At 36.9% G+C, this 19399-nt stretch overlaps 1 protein-coding gene across 3 annotated transcripts in view; it reads right to left on the minus strand.

The window, feature by feature from the left end:
* Positions 1-3792: 3792 nt before the first annotated feature.
* Positions 3793-19399, minus strand: part of NELL2 (neural EGFL like 2) — a 376784-nt gene continuing 361177 nt past the window's right edge. For all 3 annotated transcript variants that reach the window (XM_049694047.1, XM_004274430.3, XM_049694046.1), the window contains one exon: positions 3793-3912. In XM_049694047.1, the coding sequence (XP_049550004.1) occupies positions 3862-3912 (51 nt within the window). In that variant the 3' untranslated portion in view covers positions 3793-3861. The remainder of the gene's footprint in view (positions 3913-19399) is intronic.

Here is a 19399-nt window from a genome sequence, read left to right on the forward strand (position 1 = left end):
CAGAAGACCCAATGCAGCCAAAAAATAAATAATAAATAAATAAATAAATAAACAAATAAAATAAATCTATCAAAAAATAAAAAGTAATTGCATACATTGCCAGTGGAATGTTCTTTGATACAGCCTTTGGACAAGCAATAAAACATGTTAAATCAAGATAAGGGTAGGGGATTAAGAGGTGCAAACTACTATGTATAAAATAAATAAGCTACAAGGATATATTGTACAACACAGGGAATATAGCCAATATGTATAATAAAAATAAATGTAATATAAACTTTAAAAATTATGACTCACTATGTTGTAACCTGAAACTTATATAATATTGTACATCAACTACACCTCAGCTAAACTACATTATTCGAACAGTTCACAACTTGCTTCATTAAATCTACTGTTGATGATACAGTCTAAAAAATAACTTACACCATATGAATTGCAGCAGCACCTATAATAGTGAAAAAGTTAGAAGGAAATAAACTATATTTCTAACATCAATGAAATATTTACTAGTCCTTAAAATTTTATAAACTTATAATAATATAAACATTGTTTACAATAAAATATTATGCAAAATGTAGAAATAAAAATGATACTGTGATTGCAACAATGTAAAATATGTAAGCATTTGACAAGGAGCAAAGAAAACCAGTACCAAAGGTGGTGAGATCATGTGATCATTTTTTTTCTTTTATTACCTGCCTTTAACTAGTATTGTATTTATTTAAAAACATAATTAGGAATGGAAACCTTGTAGGCGTTACGGTGTATATTTGTTTAAAGCCTTGCTTCCACAAATCTAGGTACTTCCATACATGCATGTAAAAACTAACTGGCTTAGTTTTGGGTATAGAAATATAAATGAAAACACATTTAGTCGGGACTTCCCTGGCAGTCCATTGGTTAAGACTGCTAGCTTCCACTGCAGGAGGCACAGGTTCCATCCCTGGTCAGGAACTAAGATCCCACATGCCATGCAGCATGGACAAAAAAACCAAAAAAAACCCCACATTTAGTCAATTTGTAAATTCATTTACCTGAATGTCAGCAATAGATAGCATTATTTTAAAATATCTGAAATATACAGAATAAAACGATAAACAGATATTACCAACACAGTTACACATCCTGTGCACCTGGCACCCCTCTTCCACCTCTCAGAGACAGCCACTATCCTAATTTGATATTTATCATTCCCATGCATTTTGATATGCATTTTATGCATATTTGTACTTGCATAAACATAACACAAAGTTTTGCGCATTTAAAAATTTTATGTAAATACTGTAAAAAATGTTCTTTTGCATCTTGTTTTTTACTCAACATGTTTCTGAGATTCATCCATGTTGCTATATGTATTCATTTGCATCCTCTAGAGTAGTCTGTAATATAAACATACCACATTTTGTTTATTGCTGATCCCACTGATTGATGAATATATACAAATATATGGATGTAGATTGAGTATGTGTGTGTATACACACACGCACAGGCACATACTATTTCTCACTCTCCTCATAAAAGCAAATAAAATATACTTTAGGGAGATTTAATATGAAATCCCAAATCTATATATGGGAGAAATATGTAGAAAAAACTTCAAATTAATACCTTCTTGGAGACTAAATTGCTAGTTACCATAGTAAATAATGCCCCCCCAAAATAAACTTAGGACTTCCCTGGTGGCGCAGTGGTTAAGAATCTGCCTGCCAATACAGATGACACAGGTTCGATCCCTGGTATGGGAAGATCACACATGCCACCGAGCAACTAAGCCCATGCACCACAACTACTCAGCCTGTGTTCTAGAGCCCGTGAGCCACAAATACTGAGTCTGTGCGCCACAACTACTGAAGCCCACGCACCTAGAGCCCATGCTCCGCAACAAGAAAGGCCACTGCAATGAGAAGCCCGCACACCACAACGAAGAGTAGCCCCTGCTCGTCGCAACTAGAGAAAGCCTGCAAGCAGCAACGAAGACCCAATGCAGCCAAAAAAAAAATTTTTATAAAGTAAAATAAACTTTATGCTCTGCTGAAATTTTAAATTAAATATAAAAAGGCTGCAGAAAAAATCGTTTATGATAAAACCAGGGAATATTGAGATACTTGAATTCACCCATTTAATAAATATTACACATGCCAAAGTATTAAGACATTTATAAATTATCCTTTAGCTCAGCTCCTGTTAGGTTGTTCCCATAACAATGGGGAAGGGGTAGTTAAAATGCCACTTTACCATTTCTGTAGCTTGTGGGAGTCATATCCTGTTCCTTTCCCTTTTTCTTTTTCTTTAAAGAAGTCTCTAAACTAAAAGTGAATTTAATAATATATTTCCTTTTTCACCCTAGCACAAAACATATGACTAGGGCAATATTGGATTAACTCCTCTATTGGGCATCAGTAAGTTAATTTTTTTCCTCCTGATATTCTAGTGCATCAAAAAGTTTAACATGTAATATCATAATGCCTTCTAAGACTGGGATTCTTTAAATTTTTATATCAAATTGTGAAGGACCAATTCTTGAAGATATTCCCAACCCTCACATACTACCCTACTTATGTGTATCAGTCAAAGTCCTGGCAGGAAACAGATGGCACACTCAAGCTGGCTAATTAAAGACAGTTTAACAAAGGGACGATTTATAAAGATGCAATAGGAGATAGGGAAAACAACAAGAAATCGATCAGGTACCTGAAAGGACAAAGCAGCCAGAGCTGTTATTATCTCTAAGCCAGAAGAAGCAAATAGAAGTTATCAAAAACTGGAGGGGGTAGCTTAACAGAGAGGGTCACCTGTCAGGAGATGTCACCTTCAGTAAGTGACACAGCTAATCATGGTAGTGACCTGGCAGGAAAGGAGCCAGCAGAATAAATATCCAAACGTCCTCTTTCTGATATCCTGCCGGTGGTCACCACTGGTCAAACCGAATCAGAATCCAGAGGACAAGAGAACCTACTAATACAACGTATACAGGTCAGCCCCCAGGGTATGAGGCAGGGTAAAAGATGACTGAGAGGATACAGAGAGGCAGAACAAAGGTATCCATCACCCACCTCCCCGCCACTTCGGCATGAAATGGAGTGAAAATCACCTTTCAGTTTGGGAATAGCATGGTGGGAGTTTCTCATCAGTGGAACTAGAAAGCAGTTTGTATACTGAGGCATCTGTGGGGGAAAAGGAACACATTATGCAGACACTTGGACATGTTATAAGGTAAGAGAAATATTTATTTAATTTTACACAAGAACGAGCTTATACTTAACAAATTCAACCAAATAATATTCAGTGCAGTAAAACAATGAAATAAGGATGACATCTCTTGTTAGAAAATATTAAGTAACCATGCCTGTGCGTTATTTTTATCATGACAATAACTCGTTTCAGATTTCTTCTCAGAGTGTATACTGTACATATAACATGTTATAGCTTCTTTGCTTTGCTTCGGAAAACAGAATTCGTTCACTGCCTTACATTTTATTTTTTGCAGTGAAGAACTGATTTGTGAAGATTCTGATCTAGAGGAAAATTTTCTGCACCAGTGAAGCTAGAGGCTTCCGAAGCTCCCGTAAGCTCAGGCTTTACATCCAGAGGTCGTGATGTCATGGTGTGTATTTCACACGCATTCTTCTACATGCCAACATCAGACGCAGTTGAGGTGGAATTCTGGTCTAGTTTTGCCCCAAGAAGTTTCCTTTTGTGATTTTCTCAAGCTCCACAAATTTCATAATGGAAAGTTTACTCAGCTATTAACAATGCTGCACTTAGCTGCCCACAAATCATCCACTTCAATTTTTTTTTTTTGGTCTTTTTAATGAAAGAACATTCTTTAAACAGAAATTTCCAGTGAGACAGTTAACTTCACAGTTCCTGAAGGCACTGTGGATCCACTGAGCAACAGATGTGGCCATTCTAGAGAAGAGAGGGGAAAAAAAGCATGGTATTACTTTTTAAGCCATGAGTCAATACTCATCGACTGGTACACATAACATAACTGAATGGTTTATTTGTTATTTATGTGCCCCTGAAAGTTCAATGGCTCAATCACTTTTCATGCCTCTACTGTTGCAGAACAAACTATGGCCAGTTATTTGCGGCAAATCATAAGCCAACATTATTTACCCCATGGCACTCTCTTAGCTCACATTTGTTGTTTGGTTTACCCATTCACAAAATAAGCACTGAGTAAATTGAGCCCGAGACATGCTGATGAATGAATAAAGCAGATATGGTCACTACCCTCATAGGACAGGGCTTATAGTTTTGTGGGGGGGGAATTAACAAGCAAATGTATAATCAAAAATTGTGAAAAGTGCTAGAAAAGAAACAAACTAGGTGATGTCATGAGATTAATAAATGTCTGGCTACTTAGATTGGGTGGCCAGAGTAGACTTCTCTGTAGAAGTGATGTTTAAACCAAGACCTCAAGACAGATCTGTGAAAAGGTAGGCCAGGAGCACAGGGAACAGAATGAATAAAAGGCTTTCAAGTGAAAAGAGTTTTGCGTAGTTAAGAAACCTAAAAAGGTTTGGTCTGGGTGAGAATTTTAAGTTGGTGAAGAAAACAGTGTAGAGGTGAGGCAGGAAAAATAGTCAAGAAAGAGCCAGATATGCATAATTAGGTTTTTTTTTTTTTTTTTTTTTTTTGCGGTACGCGGGCCTCTCACTGTTGTGGCCTTTCCCGTTGCGGAGCACAGGATCCAGACGCGCAGGCTCAGTGGCCATGGCTCACGGGTCCAGCTGCTCCGCGGCATGTGGGATCTTCCCGGACCGGGGCACGAACCCGTGTCCCCTGCATCGGCAGGTGGACTCTCAACCACTGCGCCACCAGGGAAGCCCCCATAATTAGTTTTTATAACAAAGTACCAAAAGAGTATGGTGTATTACAGAGAGGAAAAAAATCTGTATCTTGTTCTTTTGAATCCTTGCGCTCTTTCTTCCACTGGCTAGCTAATAATGAAAATGTTAGTATTGTTACCACAATCATAAGATGATAATACCCTTCTACTTTTTGAGTGCGTACTCTGTGTCAGATACTTTGCCAGGCACTTTAAATACATTATCTAATTTCAACCTCAGAGCATTCCCAGTAGGATCACTATTAATAGTCATGTTTTTTTAGATTCAGAAACTGAAGATCAGAAAGCTTAAATATCATGGCCCAAATCACAAAGCTAATATAATGGTACAGCTGGGATTAAAATTCAGGTTAGCCTGACTCTAAAACTCATCTTCTATTAGATATATTCTCTCAGATAATTGACTTTAGATGATTGAAAATGTATCAGACCTTAATATGATAAAACCAAAAGGGTCTGCTCATGTAAGATAAAACTTAAGAAAGGACTTTGGTACTTTAGCCTTTGTTGAAGCTTACCAAATGAGGGAAAAGCCAGTCTATATCCAAGAAGAGTGTTATCAATTTAACTTAATCCTCTTTCTTTTTAAATTGTTATTAAGCAGAGTTCTTATTCTGACAGCAAACGAAGGTGACATCCATCTCTTGGATCTCTAGCTGCATTTTAAAGCTTTGTCATTACGCTCAGAGGCAGAGGTTTTCTGGCCATAACCTGGTCACATGATCTTTCCCAATCCATTGATCCAATGAAGGGAGGGGTGTACCAGTTCCTGAGAATATCAGTTTCTCAAATTGTATGGATTTTGAGCAGAAAGAGAGTTAGGGAATGTTTGGAGTATGAGTATGTTTTAGGAAGAGAAGGTATATTTTGCAAGTCTTCCAGTAGTGTTTTTCTCATTCCATATCAATTCTGCTATAGCAACATAAATGCTCCACAGAGCATGTCATTGGAAGCTCCCCAATTAGGGAAACATAGCTCATACAAGAAAGATTGATAAAATATTCCACTGGGGTTCCTGTTTCAGTAATGGCAGAGTTACTTTTAAGACTATCGACTGACTATCCCTCCTATGGATAACTATAAAGTTTGGAAAAAATATAAAAACTATTTAAAGCAATGGAGAGTGACTAAAAGCAGGTAGACACTGGAGGAGTTTCAATCTTTAAAAGAAGGAAGATGTACTGTTTGAGATTCATTTTTAATTGGCATTTTCCCTTAGGGCACTCCTAGTCTGTGATGCTTAGGATAAGTATAACTTAAGCAGAAAGCCACAATCTGATAGGGCCCACGTGTCAGAGGACAACATTTAGGGCTCTGTTGGGCTGCCAGAGTGGCTGGAAATTCAGGAGGAAATGTCTAGAAAGGAGGGAGTGAATCAGCATGCCAACTCCCCTCAAATCTGTGGCGGGTCTTTGAATTGCAGAGGAGACTCTAAAGAGACAATCAGAGAGTCACAGCTTGAAGTTTGAAAGATTTGAGCAGATATTTCAGATGCTGCTCACTGTGGGTTTAAAATCTATGTCCTGCCAAGTTAGAAGGGACAGATAAAAAATTCAGGCTTTCCATTGAAAGCCCAAAAGGGCCATGATTAGGAAGAAAATGATGTCTCAAGATTAAGAGATTCACCCGAAAACTAAGGGTACACCTGGAATAGACCCACCTAACCAATGTAAAGCCCAGCCTTTCCAACTGCAAGATGACTGGCCAGTAATTTGCAATCTGCTAGAACAAAAATAGTCTTCAGAAGAAGCTAACAGAATGTAGGGTCTATACTATGTATTATCCACAATATCCAGTAAACCATAAATATTACTAGACATGTGAAGAAAAGCAGAAAAAAGTGACTCCTCACCAAGAGAAAAACTAGTGAATAAAAATGACTCAAAGTTAATCCAGATGGTAAAGACTAGAAAGTAGCTATTACTAATACGTACAAAGATGTTAAAAAAAGATGGTCATAATGAATGATAAAACATGGTAAGTTACAGCAGAGAAATGAAACTATAAATAGAATTAAATAAAAATTCTGGGGCTTCCCTGGTGGCGCAGTGGTTGAGAGTCCGCCTGCCGACGCAGGGGACACAGGTTCGTGCCCTGGTCCGGGAAGATCCCACATGCCGCGGAACGGCTGGGCCCGTGAGCCATGGCCACTGGGCCTGTGCGTCCGGAGCCTGTGCTCCACAACAGGAGAGGCCGCAGCAGTGAGAGGCCCGCGTACCGCAAAAAAAAAAAAAAAAAAAAATTCTGGAACTGAAAAGTGCAATATTCGAAATGAAAAATTCATTGGATGGGTTTAACAGCAGATTAGAGATGGCAGAAGGAATAGTCAATAAATTAAAAAAATAGAAATTATCCAATCTTTAAAAAAAAGAGAATGTGATCGAAATAAAAATAGAACCTCAGTGACCTTCAGGATAATATTAAACCATACAACACATGTGTAATTAGAGTCGCAGAAGAATAGGAGGGAAATAATGTGGCAGACCAAATATCTGAAGAAACAATGGCCAAATTTTTCTCAAATTTGGTGAAAAAAATCTACTTAGATACTCAAAAAGCCCAGCAAATACCAAAGAGGACAAAAAAAAAAAATACTTAAGTGCATCATAGTCAAAACTCTAAAAACCAAAGATAAAGAAAGAATCATGAAAGGAGACAGAGGAGAAAAAAAAGACATATTACATATAAGGGAACAAAAGTACAAATGATAGCTGAATCCTTATCAGAAATAGTAGAAACTAGAAAACAGTAGAGTACCACTTTTAAGTGCTGGGACAAATCTGTCAATCCTGAATTCTATATTTAGTTGAATATCCTTCAAAAATAAAGACATTTTCAAATAAATGTAAGTGGAGAGAATTTGTGGCCAGTATATCTGCAATATGGAAAATGCTAAAGGAAGTTATTCAAGATAAAGGGAAATAACACTAGATGGAGATTAACATGTGTGAGAAGAAATGAAGAGCACAAGAAATGGTAAATATGAGGATAAATATAAATATGAAATAAATATAAAATATAGCATTTTTCTTCTATTAATTTGCTTCAAAGATATTTGACTTATTAAAGCAAAAATATTGATAGTAATATAGATTTTTAGAGTTTATAGTATACATAGTTATAAATATATGATTATTATAGTGCAAAGGTTAGGGGAATGGGATTATATTATTCCAAAGTTCTTACATTTTATATGAATTAGTATAATATTAAATCTTATTATACTGTAATAAATGAATGATATATGTTACAACTCCTATACCAACAACTAAAACAATCATAAAGAGTTATAGTTAAGAATTCAAAAGAACAAGTAAAATTGAATAACATTAAAAATATTAACAAATAAAAAGAAGGAAGGAATAGATGATTAAGAATACAAAAAATAGATGGAACAAGTAGAAAACAAATGGCAAAATGGTGGGCCAAAATCCACCAACATCAAAAACAATATTAAATGGACTAACACTTCAATTAAAAGCCAGAGATTGTCACACTGGATAAAAAAGTAAGAACTATTTATACATTATCTATAAAAAATGCACTTTAAATATAAAACCATAGATAGGTTGAAAGTGGATGAATCAAAACAATATACTGTGTGGCTACAAAAGTACCAGACAATGGACTTCCCTGGTGGTGCAGTGGATAAGGCTCCATGATCCCAATGCAGTGGGCCTGGGTTTGATCCCTGGTGAAGGAACTAGATCCCACATGCATGCTGCAACTAAGAGTTTGCATGCCACAACTAAGGAGGCTGCCTGCCACAACTAAGGAGCCCATGTGTTGCAACTAATGAGCTGGCAAGCCGCAATTAAGGAGCCCGCCGACTGCAACTAAGACCCGGTTCAACTAAATAAATGAATGAATATTAAAAAAAAAACAAAGTACCAGTCAAAATTGACATCAAGTCTAGAAGCCTTGCTAGAGATAAGGAGGGACATTACATAATGATAAACTGGTCAATTCACCATTAGATATAAAAGAATACATACTGTGCGATCCATTTATATGAAATTTTTAAATAGGAAAATAAATTTGCTATACTGAAATAAAATTGAGGTTTCCTATGAGAAGTAGATATTATCTGGAAGGGGACAAAAGGGTACTTGCTAGATTGCTGGAAATATTCTGTATTTTGATTCACCAAACTTATAAAATTATATACAAAATAACTATGCATTTCACCTTAACAAACATTACCTTGATAAAAACTAGAATAAAAAGTGACCCACTGAAACTCAGTCAGGTTGCTATGAATAGTAATCACCTACTGTCATAACTAATTATAACATCTATTTTTATGTAGTAACACAGTAAGTTTCCTTAACACCTTGTTATTTTTGGCTATATTTACTGGCAAAGAAGTCATCATCACTCTTTGCATGGTAAACTCTATAACATTAAGATTAGAAGACAGCTGACTTTTAGCTTTCAGTAAAATGTTTATATATGACATATATAATATATATTTTACTCTTATTTATATTTAATATATTTATTATTTACTTATCAATCACTATATGGTATTAATATATTAGTATGTTTATAAACTACACATACTATAGATATAATAAATATATGTAATTACATATTCATATATAATATGTGGCTATAAATAATCTATATAAAAATTAATAATTTAAAATCCCACTATTATGAATATTTTAGTATGTCCTAATAGAATTCACTTCATATTCCTTTATTTTCAACCTTCTTGTAATCAAAGTGCATATGTAATCACACATAGTATTTTTATCTTGATTTTTATTATAAGCATTGTTAGTACATGAATAATTGAATAATGCAACCATATAATTACATATTATATAATTATGATATGTTATATGTTACAGAGTTACCATAATTTATTTAACCCATTTTTCATTTGTTGGATATTTTGATTTCTTCCTTGATTCTGCGTGGCAATTAATGTTGAGGCTAATATTACGATGCATATAGTTTGCTCCATATTTTAGATTATTTCTTTAGGTTGGATTCTCAGACCCAGGATTAGTAGGATCTTCTGGACATTTTTGTGGGGACAGGGAGTGGGCAAGGAGATGTATGTCTGGTTCCTGACATGTATTTTTCAATGTCACTAACATTGCATAAGAATTACAATTCCAGTACACCTCTGTCAGCATTGGAAATTATGGTGAAATATTTTTTTACCGTAGTATGTGAAAATAATAATTAAGTTAGTTTATATTTAAGTGTCAATAATTTAAAACACTGATTTCCTCTTTTTTTGCAGTATTACATGACAGTCAATGTCTATTTTTTTATTTTTTTAACATCTTTATTGGAGTATAATTGCTTTACAAAGGTGTGTTAGTTTCTGCTTTATAACAAAGTGAATCAGTTATACATATACATATGTTCCCATATCTCTTCCCTTTTGCATCTCCCTCCCTCCCACCCTCCCTATCCCACCCCTCTAAGTGGTCACAAACCACCTAGCTAACCTCCCTGTGCTATGCAGCAACGTCCCACTAGCTATCTATTTTACGTTTGGTAGTGTATATATGGCCATGACACTCTCTCACTTTGTCACAGCTTACCCTTCCCGCTCCCCGTATCCTCAGGTCCATGCTCTAGTAGGACTGGGTCTTTATTCCCGTCTGACCCCTAGGTTCTTCACGACTTTTTTTTTCTTAGATTCCATATCTATGTGTTAGCATACGGTATTTGTTTTTCTCTTTCTGACTTACTTCACTCTGTATGACAGACTCTAGGTCCATCCACCTCACTACAAATAACTCAATTTTGTTTCTTTTTATGGCTGAGTAATATTCCATTGTATATATGTGCCACATCTTCTTTATCCATTCATCTGTTGATGGACACTTAGGTTGCTTCCATGTCCTGGCTATTGTAAATAGAGCTGCAATGAACATTTTGGTACATGACTCTTTTTGAATTCTGGTTTTCTCAGGGTATATGCCCAGTAGTGGGATTGCTGGGTCGTATGGGAGTTCTATTTGTAGTTTTTTAAGGAACCTCCATACTGTTCTCCATAGTGGCTGTATCAATCTACATTCCTAACAACAGTGCAAAAGTGTTCCCTTTCCTACACACCCTCTCCAGCATTTATTGTTTCTAGATTTTTTCATGATGGCCATTCTGACCGGTGTGAAATGATATCTCATTGTAGTTTTGATTTGCATTTCTATAATGATTAATGATATTGAGCATTCTTTCATGTGTTTGTTGGCAATCTGTATATCTTCTTTGGAGAAATGTCTATTTAAGTCTTCTGCCCATTTTTGGATTGGGATATTTGTCTTTTTGATATTGAGCTGCATGAGATGCTTGTAAATTTTCGAAATTAAACCTTTGTCAGTTGCTTCATTTGCAAATATTTTCTCCCATTCTGAGGGTTGTCTTTTGGTCCTGTTTATGGTTTCCTTTGCTGTGCAAAAGCTTTTAGGATTCATTAGGTCCCATTTGTTTATTTTTGTTTTTATTTCTATTTCTCTAGGAAGTGGGTCAAAAAGGATCTTGCTGTGATTTATGTCAGAGTGTTCTGCCTATGTTTTCCTCTAAGAGTTTGATTGTGTCTGGCCTTACATTTAGGTCTTTAATCCATTTTGAGTTTATTTTTGTGTATGGTGTTAGGGAGTGTTCTAATTTCATACTTTTACATGTACCTGTCCAGTTTTCCCAGCAACACTTATTGAAGAGGCTGTCTTTCCTCCACTGTATATTCTTGCCTCCTTTATCAAAGATAAGGTAACCATATGTGCGTGGATTTATCTCTGAGCTTCCTATCCTGGTTCCATTGATCTATATTTCTGTTTTTGTGCCAGTACCATACTGTCTTGATTACTGTTGCTTTGTAGTATAGCCTGAAGTCAGGGAGCCTGATAACTCCAGCTCCATTTTTGGTTCTCAAGATTGCTTTGGCTATTCAGGGTCTTTTGTGTTTCAATACAGATTGTGAAATTTTTTGTTCTAGTTCTGTGAAAAATGCCAGTGGTAGTTTGATAGGGATTGCATTGAATCTGTAGATTGCTTTGGGTAGTATAGTAATTTTCACAATGTTGATTCTTCCAATTCAAGAACATGGTATATCTCTCCATCTATTTGTATCATCTTTAATTTCTTTCATCAGTGTCTTATAATTTTCTGCATACAGGTCTTTTGTCTCCTTAGGTAGGTTTATTCCTAGATATTTTATTCTTTTTGTTGCAATGGTAAATGGGAGTGTTTTCTTAATTTCACTTTCAGATTTTTCATCAATAGTGTATAAGAATGCCAGAGATTTCTGTGCATTAATTTTGTATCCTGCTACAAATTCATTGATTAGCTCTAGTAGTTTTCTGGTAGCATCTTTAGGATTCTCTATGTATAGTATCATGTCACCTGCAAACAGTGACAGCTTTACTTCTTCTTTTCCAATTTGGATTCCTTTTACTTCTTTTTCTTCTCTGATTGCTGTGGCTAAAACTTCCAAAACTATGTTGAATAATAGTGGTGAGAGTGAGCAACCTTATCTTGTTCCTGATCTTAGTGGACATGGTTTCAGTTTTTCACCATTGAGGATGATCTTGGCTGTGGGTTTGTCATATATGGCCTTTATTATGTTGAGGAAAGTTCCCTCTATGCCTACACTCTGGAGGGTTTTTATCATAAATGGGTGTTGAATTTTGTCGAAAGCTTTCTCTGCATCTATTGAGATGATCATATGGTTTTTATTCTTCAATTTGTTAATATGGTGTATCACATTGATTGATTTGCGTATATTGAAGAATCCTTGCATTCCTGGGATAAACCCCACTTGATCATAGTGTATGATCCTTTTAATGTGCTATTGGATTCTGTTTGCTAGTATTTTGTTGAGGATTTTTGCATCTATGTTCATCAGTGATATTGGCCTGTAGTTTTCTTTCTTTGTGACATCCTTGTCTGGTTTTGGTATCAAGGTGATGGTGGCCTCGTAGAAGGAATTTGGGAGTGTTCCTCCCTCTGCTATATTTTGGAAGAGTTTGAGAAGGATAGGTGTTAGCTCTTCTCTAAATGTTTGATAGAATTCGCCTGTGAAGCCATCTGGTCCTGGGCTTTTGTTCGTTGGAAGATTTTTAATCTGAGTTTCAATTTCAGTGCTTGTGATTGGTCTGTTTATATTTTCTTTTTCCTCCTGGTTCAGTCTCAGTAGGTTGTGCATTTCTAAGAATTTGTCCATTTCTTCCAGGTTGTCCATTTTTTTGACATAGTGTTGCTTGTAGTAATCTCTCATGCCCCTTTTATTTCTGCAGTGTTAGTTGTTACTTCTTTTTCATTTCTAATTCTATTGATTTGAGTCTTCTCCCTTTTTTTCTTGATGAGTCTGGCTAATGGTTTATCAATTCTGTTTATCTTCTCAAAGAACCAGCTTTTAGTTTTATTGATCTTTGCTATCATTTCCTTCATTTCTTTTTCATTTATTTCTGATCTGATCTTTATGATTTCTTTCTTTCTGCTAACTTTGGGGGTTTTTTGTTCTTCTTTCTCTAATTTCTTTAGGTATAAGGTTAGGTTGTTTATTTGAGATGTTTCCTGTTTCTTAAGGTAGGATTGTATTGCTATGAACTTCCCTCTTAGAACTACTTTTGCTGCATCCCATAGGTTTTGGGTCATTGTGTCTCCATTGTCATTTGTTTCTAGATATTTTTTGATTTCCTCTTTGGTTTATTCAGTGATCACTTCGTTAAGTAGTGTATTGTTTAGCCTCTATGTGTTTGTATTTTTTACAGATCTTTTCCTGTAATTGAAATCTAGTCTCACAGCATTGTGGTCGGAAAAGATACTTGATATGGTTTCAATTTTCTTAATATTATCAAGGCTAGATTTGTGACCCAAGATATGATGTATCCTGGAGAATGTTCCATGAGCACTTGAGAAAAATGTGTATTCTGTTGTTTTTGGATGGAATGTCTCATAAATATCAATTAAGTCCATCTTGTTTAATGTACCATTTAAAGCTTGTGTTTCCTTATTTACTTTCATTTTGGATGATCTGTCCATTGGTGAAAGTGGGGTGTTAAAGTCCCCTACTATGATTGTGTTACTGTTGATTTCCCCTTTTATGGCTCTTAGTATTTGCCTTATGTATTGAGGTGCTCCTACATTGCATGTATAAATATTTACAATTGTTATACCTTCTTCTTGGATCGATCCTTTGATCATTATGTAGTGTCCTTCTTTGTCTCTTGTAATAGTCTTTATTTTAAAGTCTATTTTGTCTGATATGAGAATTGCTACTCCAGCTTTCTTCTGATTTCCATTTGCATGGAATATGTTTTTCCATCCCCTCACTTTCAGTCTGTATGTGTCCCTAGGTCTGAAGTGGGTCTCTTGTAGACAGCATATATACAGCTCTTGTTTTTGTATACATTCAGCCCGTCTGTGTCTTTTGGTTGGAGCATTTAATCCATTTACATTGAACGTAATTATCGATATGTATGTCCCTATTCCCATTTTCTTAATTGCTTTGGGTGTGTTATGGTAGGTGTTTTCCTTCTCTTGTGTTTCCTGCCTAGAGAAGTTCCTTTAGCATTTGTTGTAAAGATGGTTTGGTGGTGCTGAACTCCCTCAGCTTTGGCTTGTCTGTAATGGTTTTAATTTCGCCATCAAATCTGAATGAGATCCTTGCTGGGTAGAGTAATCTTCGTTGTAGATTTTCCTCCATCATTTTAAATATGTCCTGCCACTCCTTTCTGGCTTGCAGAGTTTCTGCTGAAAGATCAGCTGTTAACCTTATGCAGATTCCCTTGTGTATTATTTGTTGTTTTTCCCTTGCTGCTTTTAATATGTTTTCTTTGCATTTAATTTTTGACAGTTTGATTATTATGTGTCTTGGCATGTTTCTCCTTGGATTTATCCTGTATGGGACTCTCTGTGCTTCCTGGACTTGCTTAACTATTTCCTTTCCCATATTAGGGATGTTTTCAACTATAATCTCTTCAAATATTTTCTCAGTCACTTTCTTTTTCACTTTTCTTCTGGGAACCCCTATAATTTGAATGTTGGTGCATTTAATGTTGTCCCAGAGGTCTCTGAGACTGTCCTCATTTCTTTTCATTCTTTTTTCTTTATTCTGCTCTGCAGTAGTTACTTCCACTATTTTATCTCCAGGTCATTTATCCGTTCTTCTGCCTCAGTTATTCTGATATTGATCCCTTCTAGAGTATTTTTAATTTCATTTATTGTGTTGTTCATCATTGCTTGTTTCCTCTTTAGTTCTTCTAGATCCATGTTAAATGTTTCTTGCATTTTCTCTATTTTATTTCCAAGATTTTTGATCTTTACTATCATTATTCTGAATTCTTTTTCAGGTAGACTGCCTATTTCCTCTTCATTTGTTAGGTCTGGTGCATTTTTATCTTGCTCCTTCATCTGCTGTGTGTTTTTCTGTCTTCTCATTTTGCTTATCTTACTGTGTTTGGGGTCTCCTTTTTGCAGGCTGCAGGTTCGTAGTTCCCGTTGTTTTTGATGTCTGTCTCCAGTGGCTAAAGTTGGTTCAGTGGGTTGGGTAGGCTTCCTGGTGGAGGGGACAAGTGCCTGTGTTCTGGTGGATGAGGCTGGATCTTGTCTCTCTAGTGGGCAGGTCCACGTCTGGTGGTGTGTTTTGGGGTGTCTGTGGACTTACTATGATTTTAGGCAGCCTCTCTGCTAATGGGTGGGATTGTGTTCCTGTCTTGCTAGTTGTTTGGCATAGGGTGTCCAGCACTGTAGCTTGCTGGTCGTTGATTGAAGCTGGGTGCTGATGTTGAGATGGAGATCTCTGGGAGATTTTTGCCGTGTGATATTACGTGGAGCTGGGAGGTCTCTTGTGGACCAGTGTCTTGAAGTTGGCTCTCCCACCTCAGAGGCACAGCCCTGACATCTGGCTGGAGCACCAAAAGCCTGTCCTCCACATGGCTCAGAATAAAAGGGAGAAAAAATAGAAAGAAAGAAAGAAAGAGGATAAAATAAAATAAAGATAAAATAAAATAAAGTTATTAAAATAAAAAATATTAAGAAAAAAATTTTAAAACTTAAAAAAAAAACAAAACAATGGACGGACAGAACCCTAGGACAAATGGTGAAAGCAAAGCTATACAGAGAAAATCTCACACAGAAACGTACACATACACACTCACAAAAAGAGGAAAAAGGGAAAAAATAGTCTATCTTGCTCTCAAAGTCCACCTCCTCAATTTGGAATGATTCTTTGTCTATTCAGGTATTCTACAGATGCAGGGTACATCAAGTTGATTGTGGAGATTTAATCCACCGTTCCTGAGGCTGCTGGGAGAGATTTCCCTTTCTCTTCTTTGTTCGCACAGCTCCCAGCATTCAGCTTTGGATTTGGCCCCGCCTCTGTGGGTAGTTCGCCTGAGGGTGTCTGTTCTTTGCTCAGACAGGACCGGGTTAAAGGAGCAGCTGCTTCGGGGGGCTCTGGCTCACTCAGCCCGGGAGGGAGGAGGGGTATGGATGCGGGGCGAGCCCGGTGGCAGAGGCCAGTGTGACTTTACAACAGCCTGAGGCGTGCCATGCGTTCTCCCGGAGAAGTTGTCCCTGGATCTCGGGACCCTGGCAGTGGCGGGCTGCACAGTCTCCCCGGAAGGGAGGTGTGGAGAGTGACCTGTGCTCACACACAGGCTTCTTGGTGGCCACAGCAGCAGCTTTAGCGTCTCATGCCCATCTCTGGGGTCCGCGCTGTTAGCCACGGCTCGCGCCTGTCTCTGGAGCTCCTTTAAGCAGCGCTCTTAATCCCCTCTCCTTGCGCACCAGGAAACAAAGAGGCAAGAAAAAGTTTCTTGCCTCTTCTGCAGGTCCAGGCTTGTTTCCAGAATCCCTCCTGGCTAGCCGTGGTGCACTAACCCCTTCAGGTTGTGTTCACGCCGCCAGTCCTCTCCCTGCGATCGGACCGAAGCCTGAGCCTCAGCTCCCAGCTCCCACCCACCCTGGCGGGTGAGCAGACAAGCCTCTCGGGCTGGTGAGTGCTGGTCGCACCGATCCTCTGTGCGGGAATCTCTCTGCTTTGCCCTCCGCACCCCTGTTGCTGTGCTCTCCTCCACGGCTCTGAAGCTTCCCCCCTCCACCACCCACAGTCTCCGCCCACGAAGGGGCTTCCTAGTGTGTGGAAACCTTTCCTCCTTCATGGCTCCCTCCCACTGGTGCAGGTCCCGTCCCTATTCTTTTGTCTCTGTTTTTTCTTTTGCTGTACCCAGGTACGTTGGGAGTTTCTTGCCTTTTGGGAGGTCTGAAGGTCTTCTGCCAGCGTTCAGTGGGTGTTCTGTAGGAGTTGTTCCACATGTAGATGTATTTCTGATGTATTTGTGGGGAGGAAGGTGATCTCCGCCTCTTACTCTTCCACCATCTTCTCAAATACTATTGATTTCCTCTTTTTTGATAGCTGTATTCTTTAGTGAATTGTTTATTCATCCTTTGTTGATTTATTTATGAGGAAATAAGTATTTTTAAATTAATTTTCATATATTTTTAATCTAATAAAGAAATCATGTCTGTTGAAAATATCTTTTAGTGTCTAGTTGTGATCTATTTTGCTAATTTTGTTTATCTATAGAAGCTCTAAATTTTCTTTGAGGTAGATTTTATCACTTTTAAATTAGAAAAGGCATATTCCTTCAAGAATTTTGATAAATATTTGATTATTTATCTTTGCTTTGATTTATTTTTAATATTTATCACTTTTTCCACATGGAATTTGTTTTGATACATAATATAATAGTATATACAACTTACATCCTTCAAACTGCTGTCCAGTCATTCCAGTATTTATAGAATAATCCTTTCTTCCTGTTTTGATTTGCAAAGCTCTCCTGATCACATATTAAAATATTCATTATAATATTGTTTATTAATGGGGTATTTCTTTCCATAGATAAATTTAGTTATCTATTCTAATTTTAGCACAGATGTCCACTTTCCAAACTTTAAGTTTATGGTTTCTAATAGATGAAGGCAACATTTAGAAAGTTAGGAGCTTCATCTACATAAAACTATTTTTTTCCATACCTCAATTATCTCAGTATTATACCTAGTTTCCCCAGGAGTTAAAAGTGGCCCTCCGGTTTCCAATTTCCCAAGTGTCCCACTCAGTGATAATTTATTAAAGGGAATGACTCTCTAATATCTCCTCCCTCTTTATTTCTCAACTGGGTACATCCCTCTTTATTGTCTGGAGCTCAAAACATAATTGCCTGAAAACTCTCTGACCCATCATAAGGGTGTGTAGTCTCTATTAGATTTAGGAAAGACAAAATTAGTAATTCTTTTTTGATGCAAGAATTCAACTTCCGAGTGGAGGAAACATTTTTTTTTAACCTAAGCAAATTACATTTGAAGAGATCTTTAAAAAGGGAAGGGAAACTCATAACTCTATTTCTCCCAGCTAACTCTTAATTCCTCAGGAAGTAAAACTGGTTCATGCGTTGTACAGCCTCTTAGCACAGTGCAACTTTCCTTTAGAGCATCCATCAGGGTTTGTAATGTTGTCTTTGTTTCATGACTTAATTAATGTTTCTATACTCCACTACCTACAATAATAATAGTCAACATTTATTGAGCGCTTACTCTGAACGCATATGAAATGTGTCGGAAACTTTGTATGGAACTTCTCACTTAATTCTTATAGCAACTTTCTCAAGTAGGTACTATAATTATTCCTAGGTAAGTATTATTAGTATTCCCATTTTTAGATGAGAAAGATGGAGCCACAGAGAGATTAATACATATCCCTTGAGGTGACATTGCTAGTAAGGTTGACCAGGCTTTCAATCCAGGTAGCCTGATTCCAGATGCCACATTCTTCACCTCTAGGCCAGCGCTTTCCAATACAATATTCTGCAATGATAGAAAGGTTCTCTATATATGCTATCTAATATGACAGCCACTAGCATGTGTGAGCATTTGAAATGTAGCTACTGTGACTGAGGATTGGATTTTTAACTTAATTTCAATGAATTTAAATAGCCATGTGTGGTTACTGGCTACTGTACTGGACAGCAGAGCTCTAGAAGTTGCTGGGCAAAAATTTCCAGGAATGATTGTACCCATTTTTGCTTATCATTCTACTCTGGTTCTGGCACAATACCCCACATAATTTGTATTTATTGACTAAAACAAGTAACTCAGAAGTGGTAGGATGGGGAGATGATAAGCGGAAACGGTGCTCTGAAAGCACCAAATTGTAAAGGATGCTCACCTCCAATGAAATCTCTCAAGCTTGTTTGGCATAAGTTTCATTTTTAAAATAGCACAAAATAAACATAATAAGATGAGTATTAGGGATTCATTTGGTAACATTGAGGATATTCTTATAACTCATAGTTAATAAGGAGGGAAGAGGGAAATGGCATCAAATAGTAACCTCTGAGAATCGGCACTTATCTGACAAGAAATGAATTTAATGTCAAAATACACTTTCTGGACTATATTTCTACCATGAGCCAAAAAATCCTAGTAGTTGTTTGTAAGGTGGTGAATGACAAGCTCATTCACACTCTTTTCCCCAGAAAACAGTCTAATGTTTTTCTGCCTATTACTGAA

The sequence above is a fragment of the Orcinus orca genome, chromosome 11 (genome assembly GCF_937001465.1).
Source record: "Orcinus orca chromosome 11, mOrcOrc1.1, whole genome shotgun sequence".
Classification (NCBI taxonomy): Eukaryota; Metazoa; Chordata; class Mammalia; order Artiodactyla; family Delphinidae; genus Orcinus; species Orcinus orca.